At 45.4% G+C, this 24,531-nt stretch overlaps 1 protein-coding gene across 1 annotated transcript in view; it reads left to right on the top strand.

The window, feature by feature from the left end:
* The first annotated feature begins 658 nt into the window (after positions 1-658).
* LOC147640281 (RNA-binding KH domain-containing protein RCF3-like) overlaps positions 659-24,531 on the top strand; it is a 72,739-nt gene continuing 48,866 nt past the window's right edge. The window contains exons 1-5 of the mRNA XM_086778853.1: positions 659-822; positions 1,432-2,100; positions 2,617-3,096; positions 3,214-3,465; positions 3,576-3,842. Coding sequence (XP_086634979.1) covers positions 1,444-2,100; positions 2,617-3,096; positions 3,214-3,465; positions 3,576-3,842 — 1,656 coding nt within the window. The 5' untranslated portion in view covers positions 659-822; positions 1,432-1,443. The remainder of the gene's footprint in view (positions 823-1,431; positions 2,101-2,616; positions 3,097-3,213; positions 3,466-3,575; positions 3,843-24,531) is intronic.

The raw sequence follows: 24,531 nt of genomic DNA, 5'->3' as shown, positions 1-24,531 counted from the left end.
AGATAGGGATGAGGAGGTAGCTACCCAGGAACGCCGTAGTGCAATTTCCAAAAGGTTTCCCCAGTTTGTTTTCGAGGACGAAAACTCTTCTTAAGGGGGGGTAATGTCACGTAGGCTGTAACGCCTGTGAGAGGACGCCCATGCGGAGTCATGGGCGGCCAGGCTAGTGTGGACGGCAGGCCACACACTATATAGCTTGGGGGATGAGGGGCAATCCTCATTCTTCCTCTATGGCTGGGTGGTGAGCCAGAGGCCCTCTTGTGGTAATGCCCGTAGCGGCGTTACGGGAATGTAACACATCTAGTTGTGTTATGGTCTATACACACATCTAGAAAAGGGGGGAGAATCCCGTGAAAAGGAGGAGATCTTCCCTGCCCACCATTCTCATGCATGGGGAGTCTCATCTGTCCATCTCTCTGTCCATCTCTCTGTCCATCTCCCGTGCCCTCTCAAGAAAGGGAGAAAAGAATTCGCTTAGTTTGTAAACACCCTTATAAAGGCAGACGGGCATGACTGGAGTTAAATGTGGTCCCTACTCCCTTTGTGTGTCAAATTTTACTCGAAGGATTCAGGAGAAAAGGTGAACCGTCAGATGGGAAGATCTGACGGCGGTGGTCTCCATTTGAACTATATTGCTAAAATTGATGTGCCAGGATAGCGCGAGTAGGTGGTGTAGCAGTGAGTAGAAGTAGGATTGTGCGGAGAGCAGCAAAAAGCAAGTTCCTGCAGAACAAGACAACAGCAGGAGAGATAGAAGAAATAAGAAACCTTCTGGATAGTTGAAGGATTAGGTTTTCTCGCCATCGTCATAGCTCACTGCAGGTATCTCTTTCGTTTTTTTGCTCTTTTTTATGTATTTATGTTTTGCTTTGCCGGGTCTCGCGAGGCTCTGTCGTCTTCTATAAACCCTAATGTTCTGAAAAACAAGAGGAGAGAGCGCGTGCGGAAACCCTAATTTCAGTAAGTGTTCTGTTAAGCGATGTTGATGATGAGAATAAGGGCAGCAAAGCTCAGTAATAAGCAACAGAAGGTAGTAGAGAAGGGGTCATTTCTGTATGATCTTGTTTAGCTCTTTGTATCGTAAGTTACCCAACATGGCTCTTGCTACTTGTTGATTAGATAGATTTCTAGTCTGAGTCCATGCATTGCCTACTGTACGATGCTTTTCTTCACATCACTGCTTATAAAGCAAGTATTTGCAGAGGCTCTCATTCTGTGATTGTTTTTCAAGTTTTCCCTTAACATAGTTTAACAGCTTGTACAAAGTTGCTTGGAGCCTTTTCAATCTCCACTCTCAATGTTGCTATGATTTCAATCCTCAACTTGTCAACATCTCTTTCCGTCACAAATCAAGGGGTGGTAGGTTTGTTGTTGGTAGACAGATTGGCTTGCATTTTTCTCTGACGTGCCATAGTGTGTTGTTTGTGGCAGTGTCAAGTGGACATGGACGATTCGTATCTCAGATCTAGAGGGAAACGAAGCTCCTCTTATCATGACCGTGAATACCTGGAAACTAACGGCAGACATAAAAAATACATTTCTGAAGACCCCCTAATTGGCCCGCTGCCACCTCTGCCTAAGCCTGCTCCTGGCGACACAGTTTTCCGCCTCCTGTGTCCAGAACCAAAGGTAGGAAGTGTGATAGGCAAAGGTGGCAGTATTGTGAAGAATCTGAGACACGAGACATGTGCGAAGATCATGATTGCAGACTCTGTTGAAGGTGCTGAGGAGAGGGTCATATTCATATCTTCTTCTGAAAGAGACAGGGAAAGGCTCAGAGACATGGATAGGGGAAGGCAACGTAACTGGGATAGGGATAACAGGGACAAAATTGCAATCTCACCTGCTCAAGACGCACTTGTTAAAGTCCATGCAAGAATTGTGGAAGGTGGTACTTTGAATGGAGCGGACATTTTGGAAGAAGACCCTTCACGGCTCATCACGACGCGCTTATTGGTGCCTAACAGTCAAGTGGGCTGCTTGCTTGGGAAGGGAGGGAAAATCATAGAGCAGATGCGTGAAGAAAGCAAGACACAAATTCGCATTCTGCCCAGAGATCAGGCTCCCTTTTGTTCTATGCCGTCGGATGAGATTGTACAGGTAATATCTGTTTGCTCAACAGATTTTGGCTATTATAGCTTGTTAATTGTATTAAGTGTAGAGTTTAAGCTTATTTACGGGAACCATACTCGTTCGGTAAACTTAACTTGTATAGTTCGGCATTTGCAGTTTTTGTTTACTGTGTAGTTGCATGCTCTAATGTACGTTCCATTGTTAGTGAAGGTCTTTTATATATTATTGCACTATTTTCATATTCAAATTCTGAGCACTATACTTGATTAGAGCAAGCAGACCTGTTGCTCAAATAGCGCTAAAAACAAGTCTTATCTTTAGTAGAAACTAGGTACAGTCTCTCTCTCTCTCTCTCTCACACACACACACACACACACACACACACACACACACACACACACACACAAAAAAAAAAACAACCAGACTTGAGAGGGCGGAGGTGTATGTTACATGATAGATATGCTGAAGATATTCTAGTCTGGTGAATTTGCATCTATTGCATCTTATTATTCATTTGTTTGTCTTGTTTTGATCCATTAAAAGATAGTCGGGGATGTAAACGCAGTCAAGAAAGCCCTGCAGCTTGTATCCACCCAACTTTTTGAGAACCCGCCCCGTGAACGGGGGTCCGGTGCAACACGTTCCCCAGCCCGTGATGTTTTTCCCCCAGAAGATGTGAATGTTCCATATCAGCATTCCCTAGGCTTGCGTGGGAGCTATGATGGTGGGCAGCACCATAAGAGTCTTCCATCGTCGTATCCTGATTATGGAACAGGTGCAAGTGGCACTGCAGGTCATTTTCATGGTTCTGGAAATGCAGTTACAGATGCAGGATGGCAAGATCCAGCCGTGAATGATGAGCTTGTGTTCCGTATCTTATGTCCTAATGAGAAGATTGGAGGTATCATTGGCAGGGGAGGCAGTATTATTCGGAGTTTGCAGGAGGAGATTGGTGTTAGGATTAGAGTCAGCGAGCCTGTTGTTGGGTCAGATGAGCGCATTGTTGTCATCTCTTCCATCGAGGTATGTTTGCATTGCTATCCCAGCTTCTTCCTTATAATCACGATGAGCTTTTTGGTACTACTTGTTTTGTGTTCTGCCAAGTCTTGGCTCTACTCAAGTTGTAGTTTGACCTTACAGCACCCAGATGACAACATATCCCCTGCTCAAGAAGCTCTATTGCATGTGCAAAGTAAGATTGCTGATCTTGGCCCAGATGAGGATGCAGTGATTACATCAAGGCTTTTAGTGCCTTCAAATCAGGTTGGTTGTCTTCTTGGCAAAGGCGGAAGTATCATAGCAGAAATGAGAAGATTGACGCGTGCAAACATTCGGATTTTGGGCAAGGATGATCTACCAAAGTGTGCATTATCTACTGATGAGCTTGTGCAGGTTTTCCCTAACTCATTCCAAGGCTTATTAGTATTCACCTGTTTTTTGGGCTTGCACAGGGAGCTGAAAGCACGTGAATAACTTTTTGAAGCCTTGCTTTTATTATGAAGATTGTAGGTGATATTAGAAATGCTCGAGAAGCTCTAGTACAAGTGACCAAAAGGCTAAGATCTAATCTATACTACGAAAAATCACTTTTGAACTCTGACGGAGGTGGCGTGCCTACATCCTTAGGCAGCTCAATGCCCCAGAGGAGACGTGATCATGTGTCTCCTGGAAGGATTGACTTCTCTGCATCAGGAGTTCATAGTGTTGGTGGACTAGCATCTTCAAGTTACCGCAATTCGTCTCCATCTCCTGGGTATTGGACTGGACAGGTTAGTTGTGCCCTGCTTTGACATCTGCGAGCTAGGGCTTAGGGCTTGTTAAGATTTTTTTTTTTTTTTTTGGGGGGTCTAAGGATGTATGAGATAAGGTCAATGGAAGTGCTTTACTTTATTATTCAAAACCGAAGGTGGGGTCTGATTTGAGATGTGCTTGTTCGTCTGAGCAATTGGTGTGATTTATTTTTGAAGGAGACTATCCTCAGAGAGCCTTGAAAGCATTCAGTCTTCTTGTCTGTTGTTGGCTTGCAAAATTGCATAAAGTCCTCTCGTAGTTGTCCTTGCTATATGGCATTGATGATAGTATCCAAATTTAAGTATTAAATGTAGACAAGTGCTTGATGTCTGTCTTTAGCTAGATTGTTCAAAAAAGATAAGGAAGCTTGTGTCTCATTCAGCAGATATTTTCCTATGTCTGCACTTTTTTGATGCGATGTGGCAGTTTAGTTGACCCCTTTGAGCTAAAGGGGACTTTGTGCATGTTTTCATTCGTAATTAGCGGACACGTAGATTTCACATTGTGAAGTTTTTGTCTGAGTTGCGGCCAGTTGATATTGCGCTAATTCTTTCTATTTTTAGCGGTGCATTTGCAACTACTTATTTGCTGTACTAATTCTTTCTATTTGCTACTTCCCTTAGTGCTAGGCTTCATTATGGCTGAGTCTGCCTTGTATCTCCGGAGGTTTGACATAAACTCAGTACGAAGGGCTTGGTGTGAATATATGCTCTTATGTGTGTGTGTGTGTGTGGAGTGTGAGGGCAAAAGGACGGAAGGATCAAATATACGAGAGATCAGAGTTAAAACACACAGCATGAAATATGTGAGTGAATATATATAAAAAGGTAAGTGCAGATGTGTACAAGAGCCCTCATATGAGAGGTGACTCTGAGCAAAAAGAAGACCAGTGCTGAAGCAGAGAAGGACGTCGGAGCTGAAACACGGTCAATGACCAAGGCTCGCGTCGATGTGTGGCAAAGCACTCCGAGGTGATAGTGGCAGCGGAAAAAGGTAACGTCGATGACGATGATGGTGATGCAGTCTCTGATGACACGGGTGCTGCGTACCTGAAGCAGAGAGGGCTGTCGTCCCGATGTGTAGTAGAGAGGGCTGTCGTCCCGATGTGTAGTAGAGAGGGTTGCTGTCCCGATGTAGTAGAGAGGGCTGCTGTCCCAAGGGTTGTGCCAAAACACACAAGATATGCTGGATGTGAGCCTTGATATATGCGTTGAAGAAGGTTGAGATAAACGCTGATATAAACCTTGACGTAAGCTTGATGTAAGTGCAAATGTGGATGTGAAGCACTGATGTGAGCTGCAGCAAAACGCAGATGTCTGCTGAAGCAAAACGCTGATGTAAGCTGATGTATAAATGCTGATATATGCTCTCTGACATATGCTGAGGTGAAACGCAGATGTGAGCAGAAGAAGCCCTGATGTAAGCGCCAGAAAACAGCCTGATGTTGGCTGATGTGAGCCCTGAAGTAGGCGGCCTGGACTAGCAGAGGAAAACGCAGATGAGAGCCCTCTGGAAACAAGATCTGATAAAGTCGGAGAGGGCGATCGTGATGGCAAAGGTGGTGTGGATGAGGTGATGTGCATGGGTTGATCGTCTCCCAAAGTATGATCTTGAACAGGATCCTCTACTAAGTAAGAAATCCCAATCCCTATGTGGTCCAGATCAGAGTTTGGAGAAGCATCTTCTGGTGAGAAGAATTGGTCCTCCAGGAGTGCGGGTAGACGATCCATGTTGTGTGCTCTCGAGGTCTTCAATCCCTTTGCTCACGATAGCTCTGATACCATGTAAGGGCAAAAGGACGGAAGGACCAGATATACGAGAGATCAGAGTAAAACCACACAGCATGAAATATCTGAGTGTATATATACAAAAAGGTGAGTGCAGATGTGTACAGAACCAGAGAAGGACGTCGGAACTGAAGCACGGTCGATGACGAAGGCTCGTGTGGATGTGTGGCAAAGCACTCCAAGGTGATAGTGGCAGCGAAAAAAGGTAACGTTGATGACGATGATTGTGGTGCAATCTTTGATGACATGGGTGATGCGTACCTGAAGCAGAGAGGGTTACCGTCCCGAGTGGTGCAAGCTCTGGTGACACGGGTGCTGCGTCCCTGAAGCAGAGAGGGCTGCCGTCTCGATGTAGCAGAGGGGGGTGCCGTCCTGATGTGTAGCAGAGGGGGGTGCTGTCCCGATGTGTAGCAGAGAGGGTTGCTGTCCCGATGTGTAGCAGAGAGGGCTGTCCATGGTGGAGAGGGAGAGAACACACAAGAATGATTGTATTATGATAATACTTCCACCATATACAATGCTTTTATAGGCACCAAGGCCTTATCTTTTGACCCTAAATAAGAGGTGTTCACACCACTAAGGACACTTGGATATACTTATCGAAATGACTAAGACCTCTTGTGTGAACCGGCACAGAAATATGCTACAGATGTGAGCGAAGCTAATGCAACAGTAGTATTGATGTCATTCGTAGTCGCAGCCAACTCCCCGTGGGGTAACCGAATGATTCGCCGAGGAAACAAAGCACCTGACCAATTGGAAACAAAAATGGATAGAAACATAGTTCCAATAAATGGAACCCATGGACAATACTCTTCTTCCCCAATCTGGGTCCTAGTTGAATACCTAATAGATTCGAGAACATATTCAATGAAATTTTGGCTGCTAGTCGGTATGGTTTGCAGATTTCGGGGGTCACAGATCGACCATATAACCAGATCCAAGAAGTGGAACTAGTTGTTTGCTTCCGTTGGTGGGAAGGGTCGGAGAGGGGCAAGCAACTACTCAGCATTGAGACTGAAAAAGAGTCAAGCAAAGGAGGGAAAGGGCAAGAGTCTTTTTTGGTTCTCTGACAGATTGGGAGTATCGAGCTCGAAGAACCCTTAAATTGGGATCTCTATTTGGCGACTCCAGCCAACTATCCAGTAGCATATACAACCCTTAACACAAGCACATATAAGGTCACATTGTCCACAATAGGTTGAACTTAAAAGAAGCCATTCATGGTGCCACAGGGAAGGAAAACAGACGTCTTCAATGCTTTCCATACACAGCTGAGCGCTTCTCCTTGCCACCTCTTCATCATGGGCTGTCCTGTGCCATAAACAACCATACATGTGATCTTCCTTGACACCATCTTGGCCAGCAACACCTCACTGGTGCCTTCTCCTTCAGTGCGCCATCTCTCCCTGCCTACTAGCTTCTGCACGACCAATCTAGGCCAGAGGCTTTGGAGGCCCTTTTTACCCTCCTGTGTTTTTGCTTGGCAACGTCCTCCTCGTCCTACTATGGTCCTCCGCCTTGCCATTGACTTCTTGCTTGTGATCTGCTCCAACCCGCCTTCATCACATTGGGTTGCTCTTCAGCATCTCTGGCCCAACTTTGGCCCCGTGGTACTCCTCTGCAACATCATCATATGTCAGTAAGGTACTTGGTGCTCATATCATTGATATTTTGAGATAAAGTATCATGGAGGAGTTCAACCTTTCCCTCGGGTACTCTGCCGTGGCTTTCATGCCAAAAAGGAATCGAAGTACTACAAGCACCATCATGAAGTTTATACTCCTTGCAAGTACGCATCCCACACTTGACCATCAAGCGTCGGAATCTTGGAAACGACGACGCAAAAGGATCTTCATTGGCATTGAGGAAAGACTTCTTCTTCCCGAGCTTCTAGTCCTTTTTATTTTGTAGTCTTGGGTTCTCTGCCCTGGGTAAGTCTCCCAAAATTTGAGTTGTATATTTTTGGGTCTTTTTGGATTTTGTAATGTTTTCTATAAAAGGCTCCTCTCCATTATTCCCTTTTTACCCTTGCTTTAGGCAAGGGAGGGTTTGTTTCGGTATGCAGACGTAAGCACTCTTTTGTCCCCTTGATCTCTGAGTGCTTGGCATTGAGCCACGCTTTATGAACCTTTGAGCTATGCTTTTGGCCTATGAGCCATGTTCATGAGCCTCTGAGCCACTTGACAGGGTCCATGTTTCGTCTTTGCTTGTGTTGGAGTACGGGACTATTGAAGGTTGTGCATGCAACTCCATCACTCCAAACTGATATTCTAGAAGATTCTACTAAATGCTTACCACTTAGTTTTCGACTGTTTGGAAACATCTTGGCTGACGAGTTGGTAGTAGCTGTTCCCGCTTCTTCGGTACCTTCAATCGTTCTTGTAACTATGATGCTTTTACAAGCGCCTTACAAGCTTTAACTTTTGCTACTCTAGCTGTAGCTTATAATGTCGAATCTATGGAGGGTCATCATTAGAAGCGTCAACATCAATCGCTCCAACAAAGTCTCGTATTGGAATGATGGGACGCGGTTTGTTCGTAAGACCCATTCATTGGATCATTGTAGTAGGAAAAACCATTTTTGTGGTATCATGATACAACAATATGAGATCCTATCCTCTTCCTTCCTGCCTTTTTCGGTTATTCCAATAGTGGGGGGGAGGAGCAAAGGATCGTGTAGCTACCACCTACTCCAAAACACACGTCCAATCAATCTTTGGTATGATATTGGCTTGGCGGGGTGCGGGGAATCCAACGGTGTAACAAGAATTTCAACTGAAGAAAGATTATTGAAATGGAAAGATAACATAGAGCGTTTGTTGAACGAATATATTACCTTTCGAGTCGATGAGTATAGGAATGTTCAGTCAAATGTGCATAGATGGCTTGATACAACCGGAGATTTGTCCTTTTCCCCTTTCGGGAGAGTCTTTTTAGAATTGAAGCCTTGGCATACTTGTGGGAGGAAGAAACAATCAACCATCTGGGAAAAAGTTATAAAGATCAAATCTACCAGGGATCAAGGATGAAAAAATGGCAGTAGGTTAGAACGAAAAAGGTCCCAATTTACTTATTTAACAACTTGGGGATTTCAAATAGATGTACCCTTTGAAACTATTAAAAAAGGCCCTCCTTTTTGGAAACCCGTTCGAAGAGAATTCATTTGGATTTGGAAGAAAAATCTCTTGCTCTGCGAACTCAGCAAGTATATCGTTTCTATTCCAAATTCAATATAGTCGGGATACTGAGACCAAGTCTATTAAGGGGATTGAATCTATTCTTTGGAGTTGAAGAAACTTCAAATCACTCTGGTCGGAATGAGATTACTAGGAAAAAACTTTAGCCATTAAGCATAAAAAGAAACTAATAGAATTGAAATCACCATCTCTAGCGGTGAGAAAAGGGCTAGGCCGCCAGAGCGTCAAGAAAGCTTCCCACCACTTCCGCATGCGGTCAGAACCTCCCTGCAACTTCCCCCACCGACCGTGGAGGGTATGGATGATGTCGTGCCAAATGCTCCTGATAGACTTCGTAGGCAGAGTGTGGGTACCCTCGGTGGCTTTGCTGCATCCAGGTCTCTATATGTGCCAGGCTGCGATGCTACTGCAAAACTCCCATCTTTGACATGAGCCCGATCTCCATTGGTCAGTAGATGGGGTTGTGATTGGTATTGTCGAAATGCGGAGGTGAGAGACATGAAGGGCTAGCCCCCCACCATCCTCCTCATGAGCCCTGACAACCTCAACCTTTGTGGCCCAAGTGACAATGTCCCATGTAATGATACGGGTCGAGGTCCTGTCCATCGTGAAGATGCGAAGAGTCTGCTGCCAAACCTGCTAACCCTTCAGGCAATCCTAAAGACAGTGTTTTGCTGAGACTCCTGAGGGTGGCTTCACCTTGGGCAAGCTGTTGGTCGACCGCCAATGGCCAACCATGTCCCTACTGCCAAGCTCTTGTGTGCCATTAGTCAAAGAGAGGGTGATCTTTCGAGGCCGAAAATTGTCCCAGAGCCTCTTCCAAAAATTCAAGAGAAAACGTCCCTGTGACTGCCAATGTACGGTTGCAGGAGGGGTGCCATCAATCTCTGGCATTAGAATCCTAGGGCCTAGCCGCACGTTGTGTATGCACAAAAGGAGGCATCTAGAGTCTCCTCGCGATCAACAGGATCACACCAAGTCCACTCTCCTGGGTCCCACTGGAGGTGTGTTAGAGGTCGGCTCTCCCAAATCCATAGATGCCAGAGGGGGTCTATGTGCCACTCATGGGTCTGGGATAGGTGTCAACCACTCCTGAGGAATAACAGTGTCGATGTCGAGGTTGAGCCTATCTCTACCCCGGATCCCTGTGAGGCCTCTCTCCTAAACCTCCGGGGCAGTTGCCTGTGTGCAAGCCAATCTCCAAGGGACCTGGCAGGTTCTATGCTCAACGCGCCCCATGATACACGAGGTCGGGCTCCCAACATATGGCCACCGGGTTAACGGATTAGGTGTCATGTGCACAGTGTGTATCTATCGTGTGCTATACGCATGCAAGACTAGTTTCGAGGCTTGGGGAAGCTTGGAACTAGGCAGGCTGATTGACGAGCTGAGTTAGGGAAATACTAACGGGCGGGCACCCAAGTATGGACGGGCGGGCAGCCAAGTGTGGACGCCCGATGACCGGCCAAGAGCCTATAAAAGGGTGGCCAAGGTTAGTTATTGTATTATAGAGAGTCTCGCGAGTTTGTGAGAGCTCTATGGTCTTGGAGCCTGGATCTAGTGCAGACGTGCACCTGCTTTATGCAGCCGAGGCCGGCAGCAGTCTCGAGGCCCGCGAGGGCAGGTTCGTGGTGGTATGGGACGTCGCGAGGAGGAGATTGGTCGGTACGTCATCCTAGTTAGCTCAGCTCGTGGCTCGGTGGGGACAGCCAAGACTGTGGGCTTGCCCACGGCTGTCATGGTTGGGAGGTGAGTCAGACCTGCACCCCCTTGCTTGTTTGTTTGTTCGTTTGTTTGCAAGATTCGAGTTTCGAACCAAGATCGATCACGAGGGGATCCGTGGGGATTTGACAGTGGTATCAGAGCATACCTCGTGAACGAGCAAGTCGGTAGGTAGAGAAGAAGAGGTCGAAGAACGGTATGTGTTAAAAAACTTGCTGTTTTTTCTGTGCATACTGCAGTTTTCAGATTTGGTATGTGTTTTTTCTTCATCAAAGAACCCCATGTTGATGGGAGATGGTAGTGTAGAAGGGTTGATTGCTTTTGAAAGAAGAAGCATGTTTGTGTGTGCAGTCGCATAAACTGCAGGGAGAGAAACAGAAAAACGAAAAAGCAAGTTTGCTTTTCGTTGATTGAACGAGAGAGAGAGAGCAAGAGAAGTGCTGGATCACTTAATCGCTGACGAGTGGGTTGGCAGGTGGGAGTCTTGTTGACGTGTTGCAGGCGGCTAGACTTTCAGCCGGCCAAGCATGTGAAGGCGCCTAGGCCGAGTGCCCAGGCCACGTGGCCTTGTGGCCAGGCTAGCGCAGCCAGCCCAGGCGGCGCCTAGGCCAAGCGGGCAGCGCCCAGGCCTGCCCAGGCCTACGCAGACGCCCCAGCCATGCCTACGCAGCCTAGCGCAGGCGGCTCAGGCCAGGCCGGCCAGCGCTCACGCCAGGCCAGGCCGGCGCTCTTGCCTCGATGCCCGGCCCATTCAGGCGCAGGCGCAGATTGGCGCAAGAAAGCAAGCCGGCAGCAGCAAAGACGGCGACCACGGCACGTGAGACGCCTGCAACCAGCCGACGGGCGAATTCAGGGGGAGAAAAAAAAACACTAAGGAAAGCTTTCGTTTTTTTTTAGCTTTCAGTTTTTTGGAGTTTATTTAAAAAAAAAAAACGTTTTAAAAGAACCCCCCTCTCAAAGGTTTCAAAGGTTTCAAGATGTTTATTTTTTTTTTAAAAGACAATAGAATATATATATCCATATATATATATATATATATATATATATATATATATATATATATATATATATATATATATTCCAGAAAAGAAAAACACAAAAGCTAAAGCAAAAGCTAAGCTTAGCTTTTGAAGATTTTTGGCTTTTGGGAAACCTTTATAAACCCCCTCAAGTGGGCTTCTTGCCACACATCTCTCAAGTTTTCAAGCTCTCAAGCTCTCAAGTTCCCGTGCACTTTTGTTGTGCAAAGATCGAATTTTCTCTCCACGTACCCTCTTCACGATGCCGACCCAAGAATCAGAGTTGGAGCCCCTTGTGGAACGCGAAGGCTTGCCGGCTACGAAAGCTACCGATGCCGATCTTTTTGACGATTTTGTGTCAAAATCAGATTTCCAAGAGTTCATAGTAGCTCTCGAAGCTTCTTCGACGGAACGTCAGGCACAAATCGCAGCCCAGATGCAAGCTTTGCAGAACTCCATCGCTCTATTGACCACTACCCTCTCTACTTTTTCGGGTATGGATACCTTGGCTTCAGCTTTAGGCCCCAATATTACTCCGGAACCGTTTGGGGGCGAGCAAAAGCAGCGCACCAAGGAGATCGTGGACACTTGGCTACGTAAGTGGCAAGTTCACTTTCAGTTTCATCCATATGATGATGGAAAGAAGATACAGTTAGCAGCAGGTTTCCTGTCCGGCAAAGCTTTGCTTTGGTGGAAGCATAGTTGCCAGGCGTTTCAGAAACGGCAGGTATGAAACGGGTTTCATACGTTTTGAAACGTTTCATAAAAGGTAAGAAACGGGTACAAAAAGGTTTCATACAAAATAGAAAAAACATGTATATTTTTTACTTGAAATATAGAAAAGAAAAAACTGTTGACATAACTTATAAGAGACCACATTGAATTCATTTCAATAAAAACAAAATACATGTAAGATATGATGATATCACAAATCACGTGGGTGATCACTGATGACTAAACAGAAATCAAAAGGATCACCACGTGGGTGATGAGTCATGACTCAAAATCCAAGATCAAAATAAATAGCATGTCCAAAGTTCAAACTAAAATGATACTGGCAGCAGCTGCTAGCTACTATCTGCATCCTCATCTGCATCCTCATGCTCATCCTCATCTGCATCTTCTGCCTTTGCAGCCTCACTCTCAAGGTCACTGCCGGTAGCCGAGTCCTCAAATGCCTCATCCTCTAGAGGTGCAGGTGCACCACTAGTACTAGCCTCTCCAGAAGATCGTGTAGTGCGAGCCGGAGCCATGATCTCCTCATAGAGCATAGAATAGATGTCTCTCTCCTCCTGAGGAATGTCGGGAATCTCCTTGCACTTCATGATATCAATCTTATCTGGATTCACTTGGCGAGGCTCAATGGGATGACCCTTTTGTTCTAGCAATCAGAGATTGCAATGACAAAAGACAAGCCTCTCCAATTGTGCTGAGGAGAGTCTATTTCTCTTTTTCGTGTGAAAAAGAGCCCATGTACTCCAGTTTCTCTCACAAGGCCCTGAACTGCAATCCTGGGAGAGAATTCTCAATGCAATCCGTCTCTACATTGTACCAAAAAAAAAAAAAAGGATGATGAAAAAAACGGGTTTCATACAGGACGAAACGTTTCGAAACGTTTCGTACGTTTCGAACCTGTATGAAACGCGTTTCTATGCAACTGTGGGTGGAAGGAACTGAACCCTAAGCCAACAACTTGGGCACAATTCGAAGACTTTTTCAAGAAAGAATTCCTCAAGAAAGAGGATGATTATGATGTTGTTGCCCGGTTTTCAGCTTTGACCATGACCTCGCAGCACCTCACTTATGAGGTCTACCTCCAGAAGTTTCGTGACTTGCAGATGAAAGCTACAAAGATGGATCCCACTACTCTGTTGGGGTTTTTCGTAGCTGGTTTACCAGACTCGTACCGATTACAGGTTAAAAATAACAAATGTAAAACTTTGGACGAGGCCATTCATTTAGCTCGTATCTATGATGATACGATGGTCTCTTCCAAATCGAAACCTGTTACCGAGCAGGGGAATAAGCATAAAAGAAAGTTCTCCGCACCTATGGCTAACACGACTGAAGGCAAGTCTTCGGACCAACCTTCGAAGAATTCAAGTTCGACACCAGCAAAGAAGAAACGACTCCTTCGGGCTTTGAAGCTCAAGAAGGAAGGACGTTGTTTTATCTGCGAAGAAAAAGGACACATGCGTAATGAGTGTCCGAAGCAAAAGGGTACCGAGTCAAACGCAGGACCCAAGCCAAAGGCAGCTAACCAGTTGTCTTTGACAGGTACGTCAATTATTGTACTTTCTCGCCCTAGTACTTGTTCTGATTGTCTGTTCAATTCTAAGGTATTTGGCATGCATGATCTTCTCCGTGTTTATGGAGAAGTGAAGGGCCATAAGGTTCACATTCTTTTAGACCCTGGCAGTTTGCATAATTTTGTTAACTACAAACTTGTGCAGAAATTGAGACTTGATACGACACTCAGCGACCATACCTATGAGGTACGTCTACCTGCGGGAAGACAAGTTTGGGATCGCAAGGTGGAGATGCTTCCAATCCAGATTCAGGACTACAAAGACACTCTGGAATGCTATGTTATGCATCTGGAAAATGTAGACTTGTTATTAGGGATTGAGTGGTTTAAGACTCTTGATGTCCAGATAGATTGGTCTAGTCATATTTTTTCTTTTCAGCATAGGGACACCAAGTATAGTATTTTAGGTGATTGTATTCATCCCTCTCAAGGATCTCTTGTAAATACAATTGATTTTGGAAATATAATGGATTTTTCTTTGTATACTGCTTTCCATTGTATATTGATTCCACTTTCTTCTTTTCTCATCCCTACCATGGATGTGAATGAATTAAGTGTGTTTGAAAGCAAAGAATTACAGAAGATACTTGATTCGTTTCAAGATGTATTTCCTAAGGAATTGCCATCGGATTTACCACTTGAACGGGCAGTAGATCATCGTATTGACTTGATCCCTGGTGCTCATCCTGTCAGTATTCCACCTTATAGAATGAGCCAAGCTGAAGAAGATGAGTTGGCTAAACAACTCGAAGATTATTTGAGGATGGGCCAGATCCGTCCAAGTAAATCACCTTGGGGTGCACCTGTGTTGCTTAGGAGAAAGAAGGACAATACTTGGAGAATGTGTATAGATTACAAAAGATTGAACAAGCTGACCATTAAGAACCGTTATCCTCTCCCTAGATAAGATGACCTAATTGAACGGTTAGCAAGAGCGAAATATTTCACGAAGATAGATTTACGTAATGGCTATCACCAGATACGTATTCATGAAAGGCATGTCGAAAGAACCGCCTTTCGGACTAGGTATGGCCGTTACGAGTTTCTCGTATTACCTTTTGGGTTAACTAATGCTCCAGCCACTCTCCAGCAAATGATGAACGATCTTTTTCGTGAACATTTGGGGAAATTTGTGGTGGTGTTCCTGGATGATATTTTGTTTTATAGTCGTACTCTTGAGGATCATGTCAAACACCTCACGATTGTCTTATCTATTTTAAGACAGAAGCAACACAGGTGCACCCCAAGGTGATTTACTTGGACGGATCTGGCCCATCCTCAAATAATCGACTATATGTTAAGCTAAGTAAATGCGAGTTCTTTATGACCGACATCATTTACTTGGCACACAAGATCACTAGAGATGGATTGAGCATTGACTATGACCGAGTTCAGAAGGTTTTGGACTGGCCTATACCGCGAACAGTGAAACAACTTCGTTCTTTTCTCGGTTTTGTTGTTTTTCTTCGGAAATCTGTACGGGAGTACTCTCAGCTCACACTACCGATGACTGTATGTGTGTGATGCGGATGATTTGAGAGGAAGGAAAGCTCGTTGGGCAGAGTTAATGCAAGATTTTGATTTTGAGATCCGTTATCGGAAAGGGTCCATGAATAGTATTACAGATGCGCTTAGTCGGATTAGAGAGGTGAATACTTTGTCGTTCACCGAGATTTCTACTGACTTATTTCAGTCATTGAGAGGGCTTTGCAGGACTGATAGTTATTTTGGTCCATTTTGGCAGAAGATCCAGGACGGGAGCTCATTGATTGACCAAGACTCGGTGACTGAGCAGTCTACTATTCAGGCTGCAGGAGGTCAGTGGATGATTCGGAATGGTTTGCTATTCCGTAATGACAAAATTTGTGTACCACAGATCTCGGACATTAGGTCCAAGATTCTTAAGGAGTGTCACGACGCCCTTCTGCTGGACACCCTGGGGTACACAGGACGCTATCATTAGTGAAACACACTTTTTATTGGCCGAAGATGAAAGGGTATGTAGAAGATTATGTTCTCAAGTGTCAAATTTGTCAGGCAAATAAAGCTGAACGCTTTAGTCAGGCTGGATTGTTGCATCCTTTGCAAATCCCAGGTAATAAATGGGAAAGTATTTCCATGGATTTTATTACCGGATTGCCAAGAACACATCAAGGCCACGATTCTATTTGGGTTGTGGTAGATCGCTTGACAAAAATGGCTAGATTTTTACTGACCCGGAAGACTATTACAGCTACGCAATTAGCTCGGCAGTTTATCGAGCAATTGTTTAGACTGTACGGGTTACCGCAGGACATAGTCAGTGATAGGGACTCTAAGTTTACGAGTGATTTTTGGAAACTTGTTTTTGAGAAGTTGGAAACAACTTTGAATTTGAGTTCCTCAGATCATCCTCAATCTGATGGCCAGACTGAAAGAGTGAATCAGATTTTGGAGGATATGCTTCGAGCATATGTATCCAAAAGACAGAGTTCATGGGAGGATTATCTTCCTATGATAGAATTTGCATATAACAGTACTAAGCATACGAGTACAGGGTTTAGTCCTTTCATGCTTATGTACGGTTTTCAACCTAGATCACCTGTTACAGTAGGATTCTCAGGACTTCAGCATGATGCAGCACGTAATTTTTTGCAAGATATGGAGGAAATGTTACAAGTTGCAAAGGAATCTATTAGAAGTGCTCAAGACCGAGACAGGTTTTATTCTAATAGACATCGTTCACCTAGAGAGTTCTCTGAAGGAACGATGGTGTATTTGCGAGTTCTGAAAGATTCCGAGACTTTACGGACAGGTCGATCTCCGAAATTATCCCCTAGATACTGTGGACCATTTCGTGTTTCACGACGGATTGGTTCAGTTGCATATGAATTGGATTTGCCTTCTCATGTGAAAGTTCATCCTGTATTTCATGTCAGTTGAATGGGAGAAACAGGAATTAGGGTTAGGTTAGAGTATTCATGTGGGAGACATACACAGAGAGAACAAGGGAGAGAGAGAGAGAGAGAGAGTTGTGGGGATAAGTCAACTCATGAGGCATGAGTGTGTGACTCCCCTATCACACATGTATATTGTACTAGTACACATAGTGCACTTAGTACATTAAAAGTACTAAGTGTACTATGTACTATAACTTATGGGCTTGTACACACTATAAGGGTGGGCATAACGCCTTTACCCCAACAACCTCCCACTTAAAGGCAAAGTGCCCTTAAATGAAGGAAAAGAAAAAATCAGCATGTACATGATAATATACAAGGCCATATCAAGGCTGAAACTGGCCTCATCCAATGCCCATCAAGTGTCTGCAATGAGCAAACCGCTCCGGAGGCAAACTCTTTGTCAACAGATCAGCCGGGTTGTCATCCGTGTGAATCTTAACAAGCTGAATTTGCTTGTTCTCTATCACCTCTCTGATGAAGTGATACTTCACATCCACATGCTTCGTCTTTGCATGAAAAACAGGGTTCTTTGCCAACTGAATGGCACTCTGACTGTCACAATGCAACAATGGAATATCCCCTGTATAACCCAAATCAACCACTAACCGAGATAGCCATAATGCCTCCTTGCAAGCCTCTGTGGCTGCAATATACTCGGCCTCTGTAGTAGATAAGGCAGTGCACTTCTGCATCCTGGATATCCATGACACAGCACCTCCTGTGAATGTAAATACATAACCGGTAGTAGACTTCCGGTTATCTGGATGACCGGCATAATCCGAATCCGTATAACCATGCACTAATGCATCCTGTTTGCCAAAACAAATGCACATATCCTGTGTGCCCTTCAGGTATCTCATGACACCTTTCACTGCTTCCCAATGCTTCTTGCCAGGGTTGGCCATGTATCTAGAAACCACTTCCACTGCAAATGCAATGTCCGGCCTAGTAGCAACCATGGCATACATGAGACTGCCACAAGTTGAAGCATACGGAACCTTGGCCATATCAGCCCTGTCTCTATCTGACTGTGGGCTGTCCATAGCACTGAGTTTCACATATGGAGGCAAAGGAGTACTAGTCTTCTTCCCCCCGTCCATATTGAACCTCTGCAAGACTTTGCCAATGTATTCCTTCTGAGACAAATACAACACATGCTGATTTCTGTCCCGAAGTATCCGCATACCCAAAATGTGATTTGCTTCACCCAAATCCTTCATATCAAAGGTTTGATGCAGCCTTTGCTTCAAGGCATCCATCTCCTTACGAGATTTCCCGGCAATCAACATATCATCAACATACAAGATGAGGATCAATAGACTGCCATCCAAAGCTTTCTTGGTGTACAAGCATTGATCTATGTCACTTCTCCTGAATTTCTGGGATTTCATGAATGTATCAAATTTATGATATCATTCTCTTGGTGCCTGTTTGAGCCCATAAAGACTCTTTTTCAGCTTGCATACAAGCTTCTCCTTTCCACTTACTGCATAACCCTCTGGCTGTTGCATATATATCTCCTCATGGAGATCACCGTGAAGAAAAGTAGTTTTCACATCCATTTGAATCAAGTCCAGATCATCATGCGCAACCAAAGCTAACACAGCTCCAAGTGTGGTCATTTTGACCACTGGAGAGAAGATCTCATCAAAGTCCACACCATATTCCTGCTTGAAGCCCTTAGCCACTAACTTGGCTTTGTATCTTGGCTTTGCATCTGGTGCAACTTTGAGCCTGTATACCCATTTGCATGGCAAAACCTTCTTGCCTGCAGGCAAATGCACCAACTTCCAAGTTCCATTTTTATGCAGAGAATCCATCTCTGACTTCATGGCACGCTCCCAAAGAGCTTTGTCTGCCCTCTGTAAAGCCTCCTTATAACATGAGGGCTCCCCACAGTCAGTGAGCATCAAGTAGTCAACCCCTGGAACAAACCTGTCAGGGGCTCTGGAGGGTCTAGTGGACCTCCGTACCCAATGACCATCATTTGCAGGTTGCTGTCCAGCCTGCATATCACCCATTGGTGGCTCCTGTTCCATGCCATAAGGCTGAAATATCATGCCCGGTATCTCCTCTAACTGTGGTATATCCATGGGGATATCTTCTGCCATCTCTGGCTGTCCATTTGGACCATTTTCAGCACCATTTAAGGGCTGGTTTTCCTGCTGTAATGGCTGATTTACAGCCCTTTGTTGTTGTCCATGATGTCCATCATCATCAAAGATGACTCTGCCAGGCTCCTGTTGCCTTGCAGGCTCCTTATACATGCATGTTTCATCAAAAATGACATCATTGCTGCGTATGATCTTTCTATTCATGGGATCCCAAAGTCTATACCCCATTTCACCTCTGTCACCATATCCTAGGAATATGCATTTGTGAGACTTAGGATCAAGTTTGGTGCGCATTTCCCTGCGTATGTGCACGTACGCAACGCAACCAAACACTCTCAAGTGCTTGTATGACGGAGGCTTCCCTGTCCATACTTCTTCTGGCACTTTCCCACCAAGCCTCGTGTTAGGTGACCTGTTTATAAGATGAACGGCTGTCATAACAGCTTCAGCCCAAAAACCATGAGGTAATGCAGCATGTGACAACATAGAACGGACCTTCTCCTGTATGGTCCTATTCATCCTCTCTGCTGTCCCGTTTTGTGGAGGATCATAAGGAGTAGAGAGCTCCCTCTTGATGCCTTTAGCATCACAAAAGTCCTGAAACTGTTTGGACATATACTCTCCACCATTGTCGGAACGCAAAGCTTTCAGTGTTTTGCCAGTTTGATTCTCAACAAGAGCAACAAACTTCTGAAACACTGAGAATGTATCACTCTTCAAACGAAGAGGATAGACCCACACCTTGCGTGTGGCATCATCAATAAAAGACACAAAATATTTTGCCCCTCCCAAAGAAAGCTGAGGCATCTCACATACATCTGTATGCACAAGCTCTAACTGAGCATCTTTCTGTCCAAGAGCTTTCTTGTGGGGGCACTGTAGTTGCCTACCATATATACAATGCTCGCGAAACTGAAAACTTGAAAACTTTAGAGAAGGCAAGTAACCCAAACGAGACAATTGCTCCATTCCTTTGACACTCATGTGTCCCAACCGGCTATGCCACATAGAAATTTCCGGCAGCTCGGTTGCATTTACATTAGCATGGTGACAAACACCTGCATGCATGAAATAAAGAGTGTCCACCTTAGAGCCTCTGGCAACAACCAGTGAGCCCTTACTAATTTTCCACTTTCCACTACCAAATGTGGTAACATAATCAGCATCATCAAGCTGTCCAGTAGAAAGCAGATTCTTCTTGATCTCAGGCACATGCCTGACATCATGGAGCATAAGCTGTGAGCCATCTGAAAACACAAGCCTCACATCACCTCTGCCAAGAATCTTGCATGCATGGTTATCACCCAAATAAACCACTCCTTCATTGCCAGCAGTATACCTGACAAACAAGTCTCTGCAACCTGTCACATGAAAGGAGGCACCTGAATCAATGATCCATGAGTGCATACCATGACCACCTGTAAGAAGTGAATGGGCATCAAGTGAAGACGTAAATAGGACCTCATCCTCACTGCCACCTGCATGTGACACATTGATTTCTTCAATCTTGACTCCACTTTTGCCCTTTGGCTTTACATCTTTGGCTTCATCTTTCTCTTTGTCTTTGCCTTTTCCCTTTTCCTTTTGATCATTTTTCCATTTGTAGCATTGCTTTTTAATGTGTCCCTTCTTGCCACAATAATGGCATTCCAAATCCTTTTTGGAGCGAGACTTGCTCCTTCCCCTTTCTTGGCTTTTCCCCCTTTGCTGGGATCTCCCACGTGCATTCATTGCATTGGACTTTCCAACAGAGTTGTTTTTCCTGTTCATCTCTTCTTGAAGAAGAGCACCCTCAACATCTGCATATGACAGCATAGCATTCGAATTGCTAGTGGCTGTCCTGAATGTGTCCCAACTCTCTGGCAAAGTGCATAACAGAAAAGTGGCTTTGAACTCATCGTCCATTGCCAACTTTTGATTAATGACCTGGCTGACAATAGCATTAAACTCATTTAGATGGGCTGTCATAGACGCCCCTTCCTTCATCTGAAGACCTATGAGTTTCTTCAACCAATACACTTTGCTTGAGGCACTTTGTTGGGCATACAAGTCCTGCAATCTCTGCCACATTCCCCAAGCTGTCTTCTCTTCACGAATGCTGAAAAGTAATGAGTCTGACACAGACAACATGATAGTAGATCTTGCCAGCTCATCCATATCTTCCCACTCTTCAGCAGTAAGAGAAGCGGGCATTACACCCCTTTCTTTGATAGGCTTGTGCTACTTTTTCTGGAGCAACACATTGTAGCACTGGGTTTGCCAAATATCATAATTATGCGAGCCTCCAAGCTTCTTGATGTGAAGCAATGAAGAGCTCTCACCTGTGGTTGCCATAGCAATATGCAACCTGTCAATGACTGTCTCCCTGCAAAATGTGCAAACACTGCACCAAAAGCACACAAAGTGCTCACAGTTGTTCTCCCAAGCTTTATCTCCCACTGCGGAAGCAAGAATGCAACTTTTCTCCCACTGTATGTGATGAAATCACCAAAATCTGGTTGCTGCAGATTTTGGACAGCACCTTAAATGTGCTCTATTGCCCTTCCAAAGTACTGTACAGCAGTACTAAGTGCTCACCTGTGATGTACCAAACCTGTACCGGCAAGTACAGCAGCTGAAATTGAACCTTTTGGTCACTCAAAACAGTGTACAGCCATGCCAAAACTTGCACAAAGCTGTGCCAAATCTGTACCAGCAGGTACAGTAGCAATAAATGCTCTCCTGGCTGTCCAAATGAGTGAAAATCAGACTTTTACAGTCCTGTATACTGCATACAACAGTCCCGAACAGAAATTGGGCAAAAGCCCCTTAACTGCAAGCTGATTTTTGAGGATTCAAGGCATAAATGTCTTGCCTGCTGCTTTGCCAAGCTCAACAAGCATACGAACTTGAAAAGCCCCTTGATTTAAGATCAATTTTTGATCATACATGGTACATTGACGCACATGAAGGCATCCAGAGTGTTCACGATGCTTCCCCCTGGCCACATATACATTAAATACATGAAACCCCCTTGATTTACAGGCACATTGAGTGCTTGTAAGGCACCAACACATTAACCACAGCATCAACTGCGATTGCCTGCATGCAAATCAACCAAATCGGCACAAAAGCCCCTTGATTTGCACTGCAATTTGCTGCAATTTTGCCCAAATGTGCGATTTCTCACATCATACAGCATGTATGAGTGCTTAATTGCACAATTACATCAAAAGCCCCAAATTTCAACATCCAATTTCTTGCAAATTGATCCTGATGGTGACCAATTTCCTGCAAATTGATCCTGATTGTGACCAATGTCACCCAATTTTGCCAATTTTGCTCAAAAATTGAGCAATTGGGCACCTGTACCTGCTCAATTGTTGATTGTACTTGCTCAATTGCAAATCCCAAAAAAAAATTGAAGCAAAATACCTTGTAATTTTCTGAATTTCTCTGATCTGCAGGCTGAATTTATGTGCAGATATTGAAAGAGCAGCTGTAATAATGTAGGCAGCAGTTCCTCAGGTGGGAGCTCCTTGCTGGGAACGATGCCTAAGAAGGCATGCATAATCTCCAGGAATGCTGCTAGTTGCAGAGGGCGAACCAAGTCCCCAGCAGCATCAAAAGGCTCTGTCGATGGATTGCTTGCCAAATGCCTGCGCAACAGATATGGACGAAGAGGGCAGGATAGGCGACACGAGCTCAGAGGGCTTCGGAAGAGGAGGCGACGAATAGATCGAAGGCTCTCTCGCACGGCGTTCAACTACTGCAGCTGCACGCGGTGGAGAGGCGCCACTGCTCTTCCTTCTCGCTCGCTTGCCTCTGCCTCCCCTTCGCGCTGCAGGTGCTCGCGCTACGAATCTTCGCTCCGATGGACTTGCTCGGGACAGCTCCGTCGGATCCAGCGCTACACGTACTCGCTCACGTAGCTAGCCGTCGACCAAATTGCCACGCTGCCTTCGTGTCCGCCTGGAATTCTTGCTGCCGCCCAGCGCTGAAGTGCGCTTGCTGCTCGAGAGTTTTACGCCTTGCTGCTGTAGGCGCCTGGCTGTGTGCAAAGCGATGTTGGGCAGACCAGCGTGGCTGCTGGGCAGCCCACGCTCACACTGACTGGGTCACGCCGACAAGCTAATTCAGCCCTCCAGGTTCCATGGAGCTACACACACACAGCCTGCATAGCAGAATTTGAGCCACGCTTTCCTCTTTGATGGCAGGGCGTTTCTGAAGAAACTCAGCTACAGAGGATCAAGACAGCAACCTATGCTTTGATACCAGTTGAATGGGAGAAACAGGAATTAGGGTTAGGTTAGAGTATTCATGTGGGAGACATACACAGAGAGAACAAGGGAGAGAGAGAGAGAGAGAGAGAGTTGTGGGGATAAGTCAACTCATGAGGCATGAGTGTGTGACTCCCCTATCACACATGTATATTGCACTAGTACACATAGTGCACTTAGTACATTAAAAGTACTAAGTGTACTATGTACTATAACTTATGGGCTTGTACACACTATAAGGGTGGGCATAACGCCTTTACCCCAACATCAGTAGACTTAAGGAAGTACTGGGTGGAACATATCAGTTAGTTACTCCTCAAGAAATTATAGATGTCCAGGATATGACATTTGTTCCGCACGAACCTGAAAAGATTCTTGGATTTCGTGAACGAAGATTGCGTAATACGCTTATCACGGAATACAAGATCAAGTGGAAGGATCGTGTTGAGGAGGACGCTACATGGGAGACATTGACTTCTCTTCAGAGAGATTACCCTGGCTTTTTAGTGAGCTCAGGAGTGAGCTCTTAGAGGAAGGGGAGTATGTCATGTGCACAGTGTGTATCTACCGTGTGCTATACGCATGCAAGACTAGTTTCGAGGCTTGGGGAAGCTTGGAACTAGACAGGCTGATTGACGAGCTGAGTTAGGGAAATACTAACGGGCGGGCACCCAAGTATGGACGGGCGGGCAGCCAAGTGTGGACGCCCGATGACCGGCCAAGAGCCTATAAAAGGGTGGCCAAGGTTAGTTATTGTATTATAGAGAGTCTCGCGAGTTTGTGAGAGCTCTATGGTCTTGGAGCCTGGATCTAGTGCAGACGTGCACCTGCTTTATGCAGCCGAGGCCGGCAGCAGTCTCGAGGCCCGCGAGGGCAGGTTCGTGGCGGTATGGGACGTCGCGAGGAGGAGATTGGTCGGTACGTCATCCTAGTTAGCTCAGCTCGTGGCTCGGTGGGGATAGCCAAGACTGTGGGCTTGCCCACGGCTGTCATGGTTGGGAGGTGAGTCAGGCCTGCACCCCCTTGCTTGTTTGTTTGTTCGTTTGTTTGCAGGATTCGAGTTTCGAACCAAGATCGATCACGAGGGGATCCGTGGGGATTTGACATTAGGGGGTTCCGGATTAGTGGTTGCCGCATACCCTCCTCTGAGGGCTACGAGAGCTAACTGCCTAAGGGCTGGCCTGCGGTGATCCCAAGCTCAGAGTAAGTTGGCTGCAAATCTGTCCTCAAAAGTTGGGCTGAATCCGTGAGCCCGAATCTCTGTGAAGATCCATTTGGTACTCGGCGGCTAGGTGCCCCCTAGGCTCAGGGTACGG

The sequence above is a fragment of the Cibotium barometz genome, chromosome 3 (assembly GCF_041138505.1).
Source record: "Cibotium barometz isolate CiBa-2024 chromosome 3, ASM4113850v1, whole genome shotgun sequence".
NCBI classification, from domain to species: Eukaryota; Viridiplantae; Streptophyta; class Polypodiopsida; order Cyatheales; family Cibotiaceae; genus Cibotium; species Cibotium barometz.
This window is presented reverse-complemented; position numbering and strand designations above follow the sequence as displayed.